This window comes from Ovis canadensis, chromosome 2 (genome assembly GCF_042477335.2).
Source record: "Ovis canadensis isolate MfBH-ARS-UI-01 breed Bighorn chromosome 2, ARS-UI_OviCan_v2, whole genome shotgun sequence".
Taxonomy (NCBI): domain Eukaryota; kingdom Metazoa; phylum Chordata; class Mammalia; order Artiodactyla; family Bovidae; genus Ovis; species Ovis canadensis.
In genome coordinates this window covers 251097553-251116607 of record NC_091246.1, presented here as the reverse complement: position 1 = coordinate 251116607, position 19055 = coordinate 251097553, and the positions used below count along the sequence as shown (strand labels likewise).

The 19055-nt window shown below is 38.3% G+C and overlaps 1 protein-coding gene across 27 annotated transcripts in view; it reads right to left on the bottom strand.

The window, feature by feature from the left end:
- Positions 1-256: 256 nt before the first annotated feature.
- EIF4G3 (eukaryotic translation initiation factor 4 gamma 3) overlaps positions 257-19055 on the bottom strand; it is a 355715-nt gene continuing 336916 nt past the window's right edge. For all 27 annotated transcript variants that reach the window (XM_069579148.1, XM_069579151.1, XM_069579145.1 and 24 more), the window contains 5 exons: positions 15756-15854; positions 8444-8590; positions 4763-4844; positions 3088-3234; positions 257-1301 (listed from right to left, as the gene is read on the bottom strand). In XM_069579148.1, the coding sequence (XP_069435249.1) occupies positions 1120-1301; positions 3088-3234; positions 4763-4844; positions 8444-8590; positions 15756-15854 (657 nt within the window). In that variant the 3' untranslated portion in view covers positions 257-1119. The remainder of the gene's footprint in view (positions 1302-3087; positions 3235-4762; positions 4845-8443; positions 8591-15755; positions 15855-19055) is intronic.

The window sequence follows — 19055 nt, the reverse complement described above, 5'->3', positions numbered from 1 at the left end:
TCTACCAGGGATGTATTTTTGCTTGGTGTTGGAAAAAAGCATCCCCTGGACTTCAGAGAAGCTCCCCCACCCAAGCACGAGTGCCCTCCTTTGCCCACAAAGTAGCTTGCCTTTTCCAACTGCAGACACACAAGACACACACACTCTCCCCCGCCAAGCCCTCAGAAGCGATCTGGATCAGACAACACGTAGCCAGACGGCACCTCCCAGAGATGGGCGCACATGCAGCAGCTGTCAAAAGGAGAAGTCACTTTACTTTCTTTTAAACTTGCAATGTTTGCCTTTATTTTGTTCTTTATATTTTGAAAGTGAAAAGAAATAGTACTGAGTCAATTTCTTTTTTTTTTTTTTTAAATATTTGTTCTATGTATTTACAAGCCTTAAAGTTGCTCTAAAGATTTCAAAAGTATTAAGAGTACTTTTCCCAGGGTAGCACTTTTTTTTTTTGAACAATTCTTGGAGTTCTCTGGTCCACAGCATTTCTTTCTGTTCCAAGGTTATGTATGTTTTGATTACTATTGTGATTTTTTTATTTTCTGAAGCAAGCTGAGAGGCAGGCAGAAAGATCTGATGCCAAAAAAAAAAATCTTTCTTACCTTGTTCACCCCAAACCTTCTCAAATCTGGACTAAATACTATGCTTTAAAACAAACGTGAGGTGCATCTGAAGGGGAGGGAAATTTATTTCTCTGCTTTTCTATTATACAAGTTGTTTACAGAAACTGCAAATTAAAAAATTACACTGGCATTTGCAGTCCTTAAAATAAATTAAAAGTTTTCAACTTTTTTTTGTTTTTTTTTTTGCTAAACAGATGTGTTTTTTTTTTTTTAAAGTATGAGTCCTCGTTTAAAAAGAAAAGATTAAAACAGAAAATATTTTCTATAAATAATACATGTATTTTGGTTTTAGTGCTCCCGCCCTCAGGTTTGAAGTTTACTTTTTTTCCAGTACCTTTTTCCTCCATGATCACCTTTTTTTTCTCTTTCCCCTCTCCCACTCGTGCACACGTGGGGGTTTCTGCGAGAATTGGCCTTGCTGCACTGTGATTGGCGAAGACGTGAAACTTTTTAAAAAAATACTTAAATTGTTTCTTTTCTCTCGTTTTGTGTATTTGAAGTTTTAGTTATCCTCAGACTCCTCTTCTGCTTCCCGCAGCCATGTGAAGAACGCCGTGACAGATTTCAGGGCCACACCCTTCCCATTCTGCTCTGCGGGGTCCTTGCTGCTCTCCCACTTGTAGAAGGCATCCTCAGAGATCACCTCCTCGTCATACAGGCAATCAAAAAACATCCGTAGCAAATCTGCAAGGAGGCGAAAGGAAACCATCGGTTTGGGGGCACTGCGGCTGCGATAAGGCAGCATTCCCATCCAGTGCAGGAAAGGAATTCCTGCGCAGGACGCCCCGACCGGGTCAGGGCACCCGTGAGACTCCATCACACCCGCTCCTGACAGCCTAAGAGCAAAGCCGCCTGTCTAAAGACTGAGAAAAGATTCAGGCAGTCGGAACTAGTTCTTATTCCTATTACTTTATTCAATTTGAATTGTTTTCTGATGTTACTGTATTTCTGATATTACTGAGCTGTTTGATGTTATACAGTTTTCAACCTAAACACATGAAAGTACAAGAATAATTTTTTAAACTTTTCTTTTGATACATTTTCTTTGAGATTTTACAATAAAACCGTCTAATTTTTATAAATTTTGTGAGGAAAAGGCAGAATGTACCTTCTCCCCTCGAATGTTGCTATCAAAATGAAGAGATGTTTTTCATATGAAAACATGGGTAGAAACTACCTCATCTGGATTTTATCCAGTGAAGTGATAGCCATTACGTTCAGTGCGCAGATGATCTGGGCAATTTTAGTCCTCTGTTTTACTCTCATCATGGAAACTTAGCTTATATTATTGTTTTAAAAAGGACAGATTTATAGACAGAATATCTCTTCAGTTACATTCCGAGGACTGTTCCAATCCCTCCCTTTATTTCCCAAAGGGATTTAACACCACTAGCCAAGAGGAAAAACTGTGCAGAAGTCACAACCTAAGGAAATGCCAAAGAATTACTTCAGTGCTATCTCTGAAATAGCCATATACTTACTGTCCACTTTCAGAAGTTTCAACTGAATTTTCAAGATTTAATATAATTCAATTAACTTACCAGATCACTAACACTTGGGTGTTCGGGTTAGCTTGTTTGTCTGGTTAGCCAGAATTAACTATAATTCTTAACTGAAAATTTGTCTAAAATGCCTTCATGTCTTTGTGGGGTATCTGAGGATTCTGACAAGTATCTCCGTCTTTCATTATTAAGGCCTGGGTCCAAGAAGGTGAAAAATTGTACTGCACAGACGCTAATGCCACCTGCCCTAGACCTGCACTGTCTAACAGGGTAGCCGCTAACCACATGGAGCTGCTGCTGCTGCTAAGTCACTTCAGTCATGTCCGACTCTATGTGACCCCATAGACGGCAGCCCACCAGGCTCCTGCGTCCCTGGGATTCTCCAGGCAAGAACCCTGGAGTGGGTTGCCATTTCCTCCTCCAATGCATGAAAGTGAAAAGTGAAAGTGAAGTCGCTCAGTTGTGTCCGACTCTTAGCGACCCCATCATGGACTGCAGCCTACCAGGCTCCTCCGTCCATGGGAGTTTCCAGGCAAGAGTACTGGAGTGGGGTGCCAATGTCTTCTCTGAACCACATGGAGCTACTGACATTTAATATTTTAAGTTCAGCTCCTTAGTCACAGTAACCACATTTAAGTGCTTGACTGATATGAGTGGTTCATGGTTGTCACGTACTGCATGACAGATACATCTCCATCACGGCAGAGATTCTTATAAGACAGATGTGCCTGAGAATGAGGATTAAATCTCCTCAGATAGCATGAATAATATAACTAGTCTTCTTGTCATTTTCTCATAAAAGTCAACCACTTAAAAACATTCATGTTTATCAAAGTTACAGGCTGAGTTTTGTCACTCGGGATGCTGCTATTGCCCACTGTTTAAAGCCCATCAAACCGTCTCTCGAGTGCTGCCCTGGATAAACCTCACCCTTCAGCTGGGTTAACTGTAGCATGAGGGAGACTTACTGGCAGGTTGATCGAGTTTTACTATTGATGCTTGAAGTGCATAAAGTGCTTGCAGCTCCTTCTCTGTATCTGAGTCTAGGTACTTGAGTAAGATCGGCACTCTCTGCTTGATAACAGCAGTGTCCACTCGGAAGGTCGAACAGTCGGCTGGAAGAGACAGAGGAACTGAGCATTAACACACAGCTGTTTTCAGTTTTCTGAATCAGTAAGACATACATGACCCTGCGAGGAAAGAGGAACCAAGGGGTTCTGAGGTAAAGGTTTGGAAACGCTAAATTTTCTAAAATTTTAATTAAAAACAAAACAACACAACTTTACTGAATTTGTTACAACACTGCTCCTGTTTTATACTTTGGTTGTTTGGTCGTGAGGCATGTGGGATCCTAGCTCCCCAATCAGGGGTCGGATCCACACCCCCTGCACTGGAGGGCGAGGTCCCAGCCACTAGACCACCAGGAGAATACGTGAAATTCTTCCCGAAACAAACAAATTAACAAAAAACATGGAGGGGGATGTATTTGGAGTGCTGGGCTCCCTCAAGAGCAGCAGTGCGCTCGGTTCTTTGTCTTTAGTCATAATTAAACAGGGACAGCGGTCTCATGACAGTCCAAACCATAAAAACATTAAAAAGGAAATTAAAGAGAAATTAAACAGAGTTCATTTAAATCTCTTAAGAAGGGTAAGAGAATCAGAACCGTCGTATTATTTCTAGCAGTTGTTACTGTTTAGTCATTCAGTCCTGTCTGACTCTCTTGCGACCCCATGGACTGTAGCCCGCCAGGCTGTCCATGGAATTCTCCAGGAAAGAATACTGGAGTAGGTTGCTATTCCTTCTCCGGGGGATCTTCCCAACCCAGGGATGGAGCCCACGTCTCCTGCACTGGCAGGCAGGAGGCCTGAGCCACCAGAGAAGCCCCATTATCAGCAGGATGAGGGCCAGCTGTGGCAGCGGCAAGCAACGCCAGGTGTTTAAATTCATCTGACAGAAAATCTTGAATTGCGAAGCTATCTCTATAGTGATTCTCAACAACTTTTCAGCTGACAGTTTTTTTTTCTATTTCAGTGACAGAAATGTGGACTTTAATCCAAGGCCAAGTGGATGATCTCATTAAGTATTAGTAAAAACTACGTGCAGCTTGGACCATTTAGAGTCTCTACTAATCTGAATCCTATCTATCTGTGTAATTCATAAACATTCAATAAGATTGTCTTATCAGGTCAACATAAAACAGGAGAAATAACTGGTATTTTCTTTCCCCATACGTGAATTTACATAAAGTGGCTTTTCTTTTGAGATTGGTGACACTGGACAAGAATATTCAAATTGTTCATTTTAACTCGTGAATGGAAGGCAGGGGAGCCTTTGAATGTTGGAGGTGAAAAGTAAAGGAAAAGTCACACACAGCAAACAACCTTAGGAGCAGGCACCAACTTCCTGCTGAACTGGAGAACAGAAGGCCCACAGCAGCTCTCACATCCGGGCTCGCTGCAGGCAGAGCAGCTATCTGTGCTGCGGCCCAAGACAGCCAGGCATTGTAGACAGAAAGGGGATTCATTTGGCACAGAAACTGAGCTTTACAGTGCAACTGTTAAAGGCAGTGTAAACCCTGACCCACATCGTCAGCAGCTGACATACAGGGGATTTTCAGATGTTGCCTTCAGAAATACTACTTACCTATAATAGCTGCTTTACAGACGGCTGTCATTAAAGCTCTAAGGAATGTAGGTGAACTCATCTGGCTTTCATCTAGATTAGCCTGCAATCAAAAGTAAATAGAATAATTAAGGGTACCCCTGGCACACCAGAGATATTATTTTCCCCTAAACCAGGCTTCATCTTGCACTAAGGGCACAGGAGATCACATTCAACTTTTTAGTAAAAATTAGTCTTCTGATTCACCAGGAAATACTGGGACTCTCATCAGTTCTTTCTGAAAGTGTTCCACGTAGCAGTATTTTGTTTCCGGGGAGCTGACCACTCCATACCCTCTGTTCATTCAGTTAAACAGTGCTGTGTACTAGATACATTAGGAAATGCAACTGTTTAAAAGCATTTTCCCTTTTCAATAAATAAGCCATCTTAAGATGATCTATCCACATCTACAAAGTTGAAAGGACAGCTACTCCACACCGACAGAGCATTTTCAGGCCCACTTTGCTCAGCAGCACGCAACTTCGTTTAGGTGTGCTAACACTGCCTGTTCATCTTAATTTCAACGTGAATTAGAGGCTAATTTCTAGAATTACCTCAAATAAACACCTCAGGTAGTGGTGAGATAACTGCTCCTCTTTTCTGAGGATGGCAAAAACATGTATTCTGAGGTAAGTTAAATAGAGTAAATGAACCTCCACCTTATTTTTCAGTTTATTTCTCTTAAGATCTTATCTTTTTGCTATAAAATACTACACCAACCAGATAAGAAGCAAAAGGAGAAAACACACAAATGCAGCCATTTTCTAGGCAGGTGTTTCAAATATTTTCCAGAGTTTATGTTTCTTATGACTATGAACAGAATTAATGCTTATCTCAGCTTCTTTTCAGAGCTTAGAATATCATAGCACAGCACAGTATTTCCTACTCAAAGAGTAATTTTTAAAATAACTGGCTAGGAAAAAAATTTTAAATGCCATTTAAAAAGGTATGTGTTAGAAAGCTAAGAATTTCAAAGATATTTAGAGATCAGTTTAATGTTTATGAATTTTAGAAATGATGTAGATTAACCAGTAGCTCTCTCTTTGCTGAATACCTAACCTCACATATATCACTTGGGAGGAACTGGTGGTTTCTTGAAAGCAGAGTTAAGAGGGGTTAACAAGTCAGATGGCTAGCTCTGCAGGATATTGGCAGAGCTGAATACAGAGGACCAGGCCACCTTTCGCTACTGATCTCGTCCCATAGGACAGAAACATGTGGTGATATTGCTAATAGCTAAGGCTGAGAATAACGTGGGGTAAGAGCTACGTAGAAAAGATTTCATAATGGTTTATGTTTTATATAGTTTATGCTCGTGTACCTCTTTAAATAATATACAGGCTGAAGGCAAGGCTGGTCTAGCCCTGGAAATTACTTGTGCAAAGTCTGAACAATTATTTTTGAATAAATGAGAGAATAAAAACACACCATTACTCTTTGGCTCAACAATACTTTATAAACAGGTTGTAGAGCTATTTCAGCTGAGTATAAAATCCCCAAAGGATCAGATTTCAAGTAGAGTCAGAGAAAAACAAATTAGCTAGATGTAATTACTGATAGATGATAACACTTCGAAGCCATGTGACTGTCTCTTCCATTTCAAAGAAATGAACTGTGTATCTCTTCTACCAAATAAAGCCAGACACTGTAATTCTAGTATTCAAGAACAGAAAAGACATGAAGACAAGTATCAAGAACACTAAAGATGAAGCAAACATGTTAACAAAAATGGGCAAGAACAATAAGGAAAATGGGCCTGCTAACTGGAAATGATAAGCAAAGTCAGATTACTGTACAGTAGTAGTATCAGATATACAGCAGCAAACACCTTAGATGTCCTGTGTGCTTAGTGACCACTGTGATGTTGTTGTTTCCTTGATCTTTTTTTAAAATTCACCTTTATTGGGTATTATTTACATTCATTAAAATTTACCCTTTGTCTTATTTTTAAGGAGAATAATTGTTGGTCTGGGATAAGCTAAATAAATACTACTATTTAAGAAAATAGGGCCCAACATGGATGAAGAGGTAAAAACAGCATCATTTGGCAATATATGAGAAATAAAAGACCAAACTGCTGAAATGAAAGAGAGTGATGTTCAGTATGCAAATATTGACCTGACTTCTAAAACATAAAAGAAGGTATCTGAGGTCAATAATATACCAGAAAGCCTGATACTAATTCTATCCTAAAATCTACAACAAACTACCATATGAATGGTTTTGAAGTCTTACAGAGGAAAGAGACGGTTATGCTAAGAATAAATAAGGACAAAGATAACCAAGTCATGCTAAACTAACCTCCTTTCCTTTTCTGATACGATCACCATATGGCAGCTCCGATGGAAAGAGCTTTAACTTTTCCAGAATTTAGCAAGACATCTGACAAAATATAATAGGTATTCCCTTGTAGGCAAGATGAAAAAATGAACTAGATGGTAGGAATGATGTGAAATAATAAACAAGTTAACAGCTGAAATGTCCACTGGGATGGCGATGAGATCTGGTCCTAAAAAGTATGCTGCTTTGTCCCTGGTTCTACTCTACTCACACACTTTCCCCATAACTTGAGTGATTGCAAAGCTGACATACTAATCAAATGCAAAGTGAAAGAGACACAGAGTGAAAAAGATGGCAAGCAAAATGGATGACCAAGTTAGGATCCAAAATGTCCTGACAAGACTTTTAAAAAAGTGTCTAATTTAAGAAGATAAATCTAAATAGAAATAAAGGTTTAAAACACTATTTTGGCTCAAAAAACCGAACGTATGAGTTTGGCATGGAAGAAATGAGTAACCTGTAGAATGTAAATGAGTGGACCCTACAAGACTGAATGGAGAAGTCTGGGTTCACTGTGGCGTCTGCCAGAAGCACGGGGTCAGAAAAGAACACAGAACGCTGAAGTGCCACCTAACTCTGTACTGCTGGACCACCGCTGACGATCAGGCTCAGTTTACACGTGTCACTTCGAGATGCACATTCAAAATGCAGGGTATGTCTGTATGGGAATAACCAGACAAGGGCCTGGATATCAAGATTTTAAGAAGGAATGAAAGAACCTAGAGGAGGAGTCAGGAATATAATCTATTGGCTATTATACATTACTTAAAAAAACATTCCCAATTAGGTGAGGTGATAGACTATCCCAAAGACAGGAGGGGAAAAAGGTTAAAAAAATTATGAGAAGCTTCATGATTTCTCAACACCTGGAAATGGTTAAAGAAACAGCAACCCATTAGAAGGACTACAAAACAAGAGTTATACAAGACGGAGAGAACGAGATCAGCCCCCTATGGCTTTCTTTCAACTTGGATTAGTATATGATTTCATGAAAATGTGCACAAATAAAACACATCTACATAAACAAAAGTTAATATTTAAAGGAATACACTAACAAGTTAAATATAGACATGATCAACAGACTCTATAAGACAAGATTTTAAGGTATGTTATGAAAAGGTAAGCCAGCACATTTCATAATAATTACATATTGCTTATTAACTTTATCCAGGATAGTATCTAAAATGTGAGAACATGAGAAAGAAATGCAAATTTTTGAATGGTAAAATGTAGTGTATATACTAAACTAATGAGAGATCCAGAAAAATGGCTTATGTTTTGAATATTTTTACTTGACTTTATAAAAGACTTTAGTCTTTATACCTCTACCCAGTCAAAGATCTGTTCATCATTTGCCTTGTCCTCAATAATGAGTTTCTCGAGTCGCTTATACAGCTCTTCAGCAGAGAGTTCTTTCTTCAAAAGTGCTTCGGAGGAACAGGAACTATCAGACTCTAAAAAGTCCAACTTCTGAAACATACAAAGTTAAACATGTTAAAATAATTCAATATCATCATCACCCTGTGAAGAAAACAAAGTCATGGGCTATCTCTTCTATTTCATGTGGAATCAAAATGATTAGCAGAAGCCATTCTGTATTTACAGTTCTGAAAGATTCTAAATGCATTATTCTTCTGAATATACCATTTTTTTTACTACTGAAGATCTCTGATTCTTCTTAAAAACAAGCTTACTTTTCTTCCAAATCATTCTGAGCTTCAGTCTTCATCTTCAGCATGTCTGATCCACAATATTAGTTTCAAGTGAACAGTGCAGTGGCCTGACTTCTGTATACACTGTGAAATGACCGCCACAGTAAGCCCGGTCATTCTGTCGCCTTACAAAGCCAGTACAATGCCACTGACTGTGCTCTCCAGGCTGTACGTTACGCATTTCCATAGCCTACTTATTTTGTAACTGGAAGTTTGTACCTCTTGACCCCCCCCTTCACCTATTTCACCTCTGCCAATCCCTTCTGCTCTGGCAACCACCTACCTCTTCACTTAAGCTATGGGTTTTTGTTTTGTGCCTCTCATGTGTAAGTGAAATCAGGCAGTTTGTCTTTCTCTTTGCTCATTTCATTTAACCTCATACCTGTGGGTCCTTCAGTCTTGCTCTCAGCTGTGACACAGCTCTAAGGCAGGGCAGGTGTACCAGCAAGGATACAATTTAGCTACCTTTCTGCAGCCTATGATTAGTATCACTATGGCCACAGAGCAGCTGTTGAAAACTCTGTAGCTTTAGTTTTGTCAAGTCCTTCAAACACCTCCTTACCATTCTGAATCCAAATGTGAAAAATGATGCCATGACTGTTTAACTCTTTGGTAAGTATTAAAAAAAAAAGAAATCAATAATCAAAGTGATATTTCATTTTCTAGGGTATAAGGCCATGAGGTATATAAGTATGCTTTGCTTTATACAGCTTCTCTACGCAAACCCATAAAGATTAAAATACTAAAGGTTATTTACAAAGTTTTCTCTAATACCACAGAAGACTCATGTATATTCCCATATCCTCCTTGGATCCACAAATCAAAAATTACCTGGAATTCTGTGAAAAAAACCCATTGTTTTAATTATCTTTACCATGAATGTAGCACTTTTAAATAACATATTCCTATAAAGCTTCAGAAGCATTATTCAGTATCACAATTTTTCCGATTCATTGTTGATAAATGCGTTAACTATCACATTTCAATATACATACAAAATTACAAGATGATGGCCCTAAGTTCTTTTAAGAACAGGCAACTGATTTTTCGTAACCTGCAACATTCTCCAAATTTGTTTCAACATTACTTTAGAAGTTGGGATACCTATACAGAATACCTCTTTAATCTACCCTACACCTACACAGACAATTGGAGGTCTGAGAGCAATTAACATTAATAGCAAAGTTAAACATTAACTACACTGCTCATAAATAAAATGATCTAAAAATGTGAAAGTGAGTCTTTACCATGGCCTAATGAAGTCAGTGGTGAGCTGTGAAGTTTAGCTTGTTCACTGGAGAGAAACATTTATCCCTCTGAATCCCTGTGTTTCTGTGCAAGCCATCTAATCTTCCTAGAACCTAGAAAGCTGGGCTTCAAATTTATGGATCAGCTCATCACTATCTCTTATAGAATGTACTAGGGTTCCCAGAAAAAGGGCATTACATCAGCCATTTTAGAAGAAAGCTAAAAGTCCAGGTAAGGATGGCCAAGTTTTCTGAAGCCTCATTTTTCTATTTTCTAAACATTTTTATTAATAACAACATTATGCATAGTTGACTGAGTTCCTCTCTATGCTCAGTGCTTCTTAAACATTCTTTTTCAATCATAAAAATTCTGTAACACAGATATTATAAATAAGCACTTCATAGGTAAGGAATCTGAGGCTTAGCAAAATCAAGTAATTTTAAAGTCTTAAGTGGGAGAAAACTGGAATCTGAACCCAGGTTTATCTGACTTCAAATAAGGGCACCACATGTTTTCATTTCTCTTGGATACACACCTAGAAGCACAATCGCTGGGCCTCATGGGAATTCCATGAGAAATCATCCTTATGCAGCTGTTTTCATAAATTTTATCTGTATACAATGTATGCCCATTAACACGTATTTATTATTTTATGGATTTGCCTTTTAAATCATAATCATTCAGTAAAGAAAAAGGCGTTACAAATGGAAAACAAAACAATGCTGCTTTGTATCTATCTGTGGGTTACCTTTGCCGGTTATCTCCATTTCTTCACATGACTGCGAGTTATCTCCTAGTGTCCCTTTGCTTCAACCTGAAAGGCTCAGTTTGGGACGGCAAGTCTAACTAACTGTTTTTATCTGGGAATGTCTTCATATCGTCCTCATTTTTGTAGGAAATATTTAAGCAGTCTTTAAATTTTAGAACTTCACCATTCCAATGTCTGCTGACTAGCATAGTTTCTGGCGATACACTGGCTGCTAATTTTGTTGAGGCTTCTCTGTGTGCGATGAGCCACTGTTTCTCTTGATGCTTTCAATATTTCCTCTTTGTTTTCTGTCTTTCAACAGTTTCATTGTATCTTGTGGTGGAACTGAGTTTATCCTGCTTGGAGTTTGTTGAAATTCATAAATATGTAGAATCATATCTTTGATCAAATTTGGGAAATTTTCAACCATTATTTCTTTAAATATTTTCTTCTGTCCCTTTCTCTCTTCTCTGGGGCTCCATTATGATATACTGACATGCTTGATGCTGTCCCCTAAGTCCTTAGACTCTTCATTTTTCTTGATTCTTTTTTCTTTCTGCTCCTCATACTGAGTAATTTCTTCTTTTAAAGCCTTTTATATGTTAAATGGATTAATTTTTCAATATGTATTATAATTAAAAGCTTTTTTAAAAATAAACAACAATAGGGACATTTTTATTAAAAAAATTCAATGATATTCAGTTTCATGTAACAATGCCAGAAATTTCATTGGGAAAACAATTAATAAAAGGTGTATCTGCAAATACTAAAGATGGATTTTCATCATAGTAAATCAGTGCTGAATCAGCGATTCCTGACTGAGCAATTCCAGCTGTGCTGTTTCCAAGGTCACTGACTGATCCATCTGTTCAGACCTGCTGCTGAGACTTCTAGTTAATGTTTCATTTTGACTATTGTCACTTTTCAGTTTCTGTTTGGCTCCTTTTTATAATTTCTACCTCTTTACTGGTATTCTCAGCTTGTTCAGTTCATCATCCTGATTCCCTTTATTTCTTCCTCCATGGTCTTCTTTAGTAACTGGAGCACAGATAAAGCCCTTGTCTAGTAAGCCCAATGTTTGGGCTTCCCCAGGGATGCTTTCTGCCAGTTTCTTTTTTTCCCTTTTAAAGAGCTGTATTTTCCTGTTTCTTTGCATACTTTACAATTTTTTGTTGAAAACCAGACCTTGCAATGTGCTAAGTCTGGACATCAGATTCTCTCCTTTACCTAGGAACTGCTGATGTTGTAGTTATGTGTTATTTAGTGACTTTCTGATAAGGACCATATTCCTTTTGTGTGGTTACTGAAATCTCTGATTCACTATCTCTACTGTCAGCCAGTGACCATTCAGAAATTTCAGTGACTATCTGGATCCGAGCAGAAAAAGAGAGAGGTATGGGGAAGACTCAGATGTGTTCAGTGTAAGCTTCTGTAACACACCCTGTCTGAGAAGTCACTTCAGAATGAGGGATGGAAACATCAAGGTCCTGAGATGGGTCCCTGGTGAAGTGGTAGGCAGATTAAAAGACACAGCACCAGTCTTTGGAGGACGAAGTCGTTATTGCTCAATCTGGCAGCAGAAAGACAGAACGACTGTCCTTTCAGCTGTCTACCAGAGAGCTGGAGGCTGGTAGCTCTCTAGGCAAAATTCCAAAATCACTGAAATTTACCACACTCTTTTTCCATCAAGCATTATCCTGGTTCTGGTAGTGCATTTGTTCCACTCAACGCCATAATTTCAAAATAGCTGTTTCAGCACAGGGACTAACTCTGGATCCTCTTACTACTTCATCTTTTCTACATTCACACATTGGTTTTATAATTCTAAATTAACCTTATATTCCTGTGACAAACCTACCTGGTTATGATGTACTATGTTTTGTTGTTGTTGTCAGATGTGACTGTGCAAATTTTGTTGACAACAAATTTAGTCAACAAAATTTTCTCTATGTTAATTAGGAATTAGTCTATAGTTCTCTTTTCTTGAAATGCCTTTGTCTAGTCTTGTTAATAATGTAATGCTGACCTCATAGAATGAGTTGGAAAACGGTCTCTCCTGTTCAACGCTTTGGAAGAATTAGTATGAAAGTTTTGCAAAACTGGCATTACTTTTTCCTTTAACGTTTGGCAGAACTCATCCGAGCCCGGACTGTTTTTTCAGGGAACATTTTTAACTACTAAAATTTCTTTAATAGATATTCACGTTATCTGTTTTTCTTCTTGCTCTATTAGTTTCTTCTTGCTCAAGAAATTTACTCATTTCAACTAAGTTGATGTGTTTATGTTATTACGTGTAGAATACGTACAATGTCACCTCTCTCATTCTTTTTATTAGAAATTTGTGCCTTATCTTTTATTTTTCCTGATTAGTTTAGCTAGGGGTTTATCAACTTTATCTTCTCAAAGAACCAGCTTTTGACTTCAGTGACTCCTTTATTGTTCTTCTGTTTCACTGATTTCTGCTCTGCTTTTTGTTATTTCCTTTTTTCTATTTACTTTTGAGTTTTATTTGCTCTTCCATTTTCTAATTTTGTAAGGTTAAAGCCGAAGTTAATGATTTGTGACTGTACTTCTTTTCTACATCAGGTGTTCAGTGCTAAAAACTTCACTCTAATACTGCTTTAGTTGTATCCCACAAACTTTTATGGGCTGTGTTTTCACTTTCATCCAGTACAAAATATTTCTTAAATATCTTTTATGATTTATTTGACTCATGGGTTATTTAGAAGTGTGTTACTAAGTTTCTAAATATATATTGCCCTTCTTCTTAAAGGTTAGCTTATTTGGAAGTCAACTCTAGATTAACTCATGTTTTCTCAGTACTTTAAAATTATTCCACCATCTTTTATTGTCATCTTTGTAACACTTTGATTGACAGTATACAATTGGGTTTTCATTGTTGTTATTGCAAAATTTGTTTTTCTTTGGAGGTAATATGCTTCTTCTTTCTAGCTACTTTAAAATCTTTTCTTTTTTTCTTTCTTGATATTATGCAGTTTCACTAAAGTGTAACTATCCTATGTGGTATACATGTGCTTTCTACAGATTCATATATTTTTCAGCTCTGGAAAAGTCTTAGCCACAATCTCTTCTCTTCTCCATTCTGTTTTCCCCTCTAGGATTTCAGTTAGACACATTACAGACTTTCTCTTTCTAGCCCCTAAATTTTATTAACATCTATCAGAATTCTACCTAGTTTCTTCTCTTTTTATATTTGTGCTCATTTTTTATATCTGTGCTCATTTTTGTGACTCTTTCTTTTTTAAATAGTGTTATTTTATATTATGAGTTATCATTCTATTATTTCAAGTCTCCAGAGTATAAATCCTGCATTTATTCCCTGTTTACTCTCACTCTTGGTTACTTACTTCATTATATGTTAAGTGAACTCTAAGTATTAACTCATACATTTGGACACTGTTAACTTGCAGAAAATAAGAGGTAAGTTGAGTATGTTTTCTCCAAAGAGCATTTTGGTTTGGTGCTTCGTGGAGCTGGGTTGCTACTGAACCAGGACCATTGCAGCTTCTTCAGGATCTCTGGGAGCACTCCAAGAGGTATTAGGCAACATGCCCTTCGCACGTGCTTGTGCTTAGTTCCTTTGCGACCCCATGGACTGTAGCCCACCAGGCTTCTCTGTCCATGGGGATTCTCACATGTGCTTACTGCTCAGAATTCAGATTTCATCTTTGGCTTTCCCCCCCTCATTCTTTTTGTTACTTGGAAGTTTCTTCCATGTTTTATGGTCCCAGCAATGAAAGATAAATTATGCCTTAAGTAGGCTCTTATTACCATGGTGGGAGTGCTCCTTGGTGTATCTAGTTTAAAACTAAAAGAAAGCTAAAGTCCACTGTGAATCTAATGTCTTTATCCAACTTAAAATATACATGCTTTAAAATCATTTTCAGATTGCTTTATTATTTTTTTTAACCTAAGATTGACTTTTTTCTCCTTATTGCTGAATTTATAGGCTATCTCAGCAGTTATTTTCCTCAGATGTTTCAGGATTTTGATTTGCAGGATAATTTTGAGAAGAATTTTTTTTTAGGACCAGATTTTATCAATCGTGGAGCCTCCTGCCTTGTTGTGGATTTCTGGATCCAGTTACTACGTCCGTAGGCAGCTTAGCTAAGGTTCTGTCTATAAAACCGTACCTACCTTCCTAACACTTATTTATCGATTTTCCACTTAGTGACATGCAGTAAGCCTGTCTCCAATCTTGTACCTTGTAAGAGGCTATTACCCTACAGAAATCATTTCTGACTTGTGTCTGTCTGCTTTCAGACCCAGAGCTCAGAAGACTTGCAGCTTTAGCCCTATTACCCCTGCTTTATTTATCAATTTCATTCCTGGTTCATGGATACATGTAACTTGTTTTCAAAATGTGTCTAATTTCTTAAATCTTTATTTTTTATCTATCATCTAATGAATGCATACACAAAAAGCCATGAGGTTGTTAAAAGTTCCCAGATGAGAACGGTGATTGGTTCCGACAAGAGATCAGAAAATATTTCTCCTTAGGAAGCACGAGTCTTTTTGGGGGTAAAGTGGCGTGAAAAGTATAGACTTAAAATGACATCTTGACCATGATTCCTATTTTGGTCTAATTTTAAAAACTGGGGGCTTCCCTAGTGACTTAAGACAGTAAAGAATCTGCCTGCTATGTGGGAGACCTGGGTTCAATCCCTGGGTTGGGAAGACTCCCTGGAGAAGTGAATGGCTACCCATTCTAGTATTCTTGCCTGGAGAATTCCATGGACAGAGAAGCCTGGCAGATTACAGTCCATGGGGTCATAAAGAGTCGGACACGACTGAACAATTTTAACTTTCACTTAATAACCGGAATACTGATGCAATTACTTTTATCTCCTCTAAGAAACAGATCAACTACTATCGAACAGGAGGTATAAACGTTGCTTCTACTCACCTGCTCCAAGAGAAAATTATGTACATCTTCCCCTTCTGGTAAAAAGTCCTTCCAGCTGAGGTCAGCCTCCCTCCATAGGGCTCCCACTTTCTTATGGCTCTAAAACAGAGATTAAGTCCAGCTCATTTACTTCTGCATTGGAAGGAGGAAAAAAAAGTCAAGAGTGCCAAACTGTGAAGGCTAAAAAAACGGAAACTTTTCCTTGCGCTGATATGAGGTTAATTTCTTAACGATTCTCAGCTTTTAAGCTGAGATGCCTGAATGTACATAAATGTAGTGGTAAGTGAAGTACAGCTGCTTAAGGTTCAATAATTTCTTTTACCAGATGACCAATTGGGGATTGGCGAGTTTGGTGTTTGGTGTGTTTTTGAATATAATCATCTAAAAAGAGTTTAATTCACACAACTTATAAATTCAAAACTGTCTCTTTTCCTGGACAGTGCTATATGCATTGCTGATTAAAGCTATTCAATAAGCCTTGCTGGAGGCCCTCTTCATAGTAGGTTATCATTATGCTACTTAACACGAGAATGATTAAGGAAGTCATTGCTCCTGAACAAGAAATGAGAATTATTTCAAGGGCAAGAAGAACGGCAAGGTGGAGCCCAACAAACAGCAGAGAAGAGCTGCTGTCAGTTGGAAAACTGATGAGGACGTTCAAGTCCACTCCCTGAACCAAATCACAGTGATAAAGGAAAGCGTCAGGCTTTGAGGCTGCAACTGTCATCTAAGGAACACGTACCAGTTATTTCATAGACTAATTAGCCCAGAGCATAGCTGATAACCTGGCAGAGCTAGGATTTTAACTCTAGCTTAATTTCAGAGTTTATGTTCTATGAGAATTTTGTTTTAGTTAGGAAAAGTGAGAATCTGCTTTCTGCTTCTACAAATAAATGTTAACAAGACTTTGAATTTTAAGGGATGAAGTTAAATAGGTAGAAGAGGAGAAGAAAATTCTAGATCTAGAAATTAGGGTTCAATAAAAAGTTCAGTGCCATCAAGCAAAGGGTAGTAATAATATATATAGATAATCACCTAGGACTAGAGATGAGACTATTCAGTATACCTATCTATGAGTAATTATCACACAAACTAGATACAGGGGAACTTCTGCAGATTTAGACAGAGAAATGATATGCTATTTTGTTTTGTTTTTTATCAGTGCCTACAAAACATGGAACGACAGACTGGTTTCAAATAGGAAAAGGAGTACGTCAAGGCTGTATATTGTCACCCTGCTTATTTAACTTCTATGCAGAGTACATCATGAGAAATGCTGGGCTGGAAGAAACACAAGCTGGAATCAAGATTGCCAGGAGAAATATCAATCACCTAAGATATGCAGATGACACCACCCTTATGGCAGAAAGTGAAGAGGAACTAAAAAGCCTCTTGATGAAAGTAAAAGAGGAGAGTGAAAAAGTCGGCTTCAAGCTCACCATTCAGAAAACGAAGATCATGGCATCTGGTCCCATCACTTCATGGGAAATAGATGGGGAAACAGTGGAAACAGTGTCAGACTTTATTTTTTTGGGCTCTAAAATCACTGCAGATGGTGACTGCAGCCATGAAATTAAAAGATACTTACTCCTTGGAAAGAAAGTTATGACCAACCTAGGCAGCATATTCAAAAGCAGAGACATTAGTTTGCCGACTAAGGTCCATCTAGTCAAGGCTATGGTTTTTCCTGTGGTCATGTATGGATGTGAGAGTTGGACTGTGAATAAAGCTGAGCGCCGAAGAATTGATGCTTTTGAACTGTGATGTTGGAGAAGACTCTTGAGAGTCCCTTGGACTGCAAGGAGATCCAACCAGTCCATTCTGAAGGAGATCAACCCTGAGATTTCTTTGGAAGGAATGATGCTAAAGCTGAAACTTCAGTACTTTGGCCACCTCATGCGAAGAGTTGACTCACTGGAAAGACTCTGATGCTGGGAGGGATTGGGGGCAGGAGGAGAAGGTGACAACCGAGGATGAGATGGCTGGATGGCATCACTGACTTGATGGACATGAGTCTGAGTGAACTCCGGGAGTTGGTGATGGACAGGGAGGCCTGGCGTGCTGCGATTCATGGGGTCACAAAGAATCGGACATGACTGAGCGACTGAACTGAACTGACAAAAGAGTGAATTCTATCATCCCAGTATCTCTTGCTCTGGTATGAATAAGTCAGAAATCACTCTAGAACTTTTCAAGTGAGTTTTGTTTTGATGTTTCTTACCCCAGGAGTTACATCACCTTCCTCTTTGGGAAGCTATACCACTTTTCCAAACCTCTTAACCTCTAATATAGCACTGACACAATTTTTTGGTTAAGATTTGTCTGTCTCCCCTTCCAGTCTATAAATTCTCTGAAGGTTTAGTCATCTTTGTAGACTAAAATCCTGGCAAAGGGCTTTGCAGAGAATTATGCAGTAATTCTAAATAAATGCAACTCTAAGATAGAAATTCACAATCCTGCAGAATCATTTTTACCACCTATTTCTTTTTTCCATTAAAAAATCATTTTATTGAAGTATAGTTAATTTACCATGTTGTGTTAATTTCTGCTGTACGGCAAAGTGATTCAGTTACATATATACATACACACGGTCTTCTTCATATCCTTCTCCATTATAGTTTATCACAGGATATTGATATTTCCCTGAGCTATACAAGAGGTCCTCACTATTCATCCATTATGTGCACAGCAGATGCAGTTTGCATCTGCCAACCCAGACTCCCAAACCATTTCCCCCTCCCCTTGGCAACCACAAGCCCGTTCTCTATTCTGAAAGTCTGTTTCTATTGCACAGATAAGTTCATTTGTGTTTTAGATTCCATGTGTAAGCAATATCAATATGAATCTTTACCACCTATTTCTAATCAGATTCAGTTCAGTTCAGTCACTCAGTCGTGTCCGACTCTTTGCGACCCCATGAATCGCAGCACGCCAGGCCTCCCTGTCCATCACCAACTCCCGGAGTTCACTCAGATTCACGTCCATCGAGTCGGTGATGCCATCCAGCCATCTCATCCTCTGTCATCCCCTTCTCCTCCTGCCCCCAATCCTTCCCAGCATCAGGGTCTTTTCCAATGAGTCAACTCTCCAAAAATAATAAAATTAATCATTTCATGAATCTCCTCTTTCTCTGAAAGCAGAGGAATTTTAATCAAAATCTATTATAATGAAGTATAAATAATATAGCCATTTTGCTTCAAGAGAAAATAAATTAAAACACATTTTGAGATTCTTTAAATTTTACCAAATCTAGCTGAGATTAGGTAATTCTTCCCAAATTAGTAGAGAACAGAAAGGCAA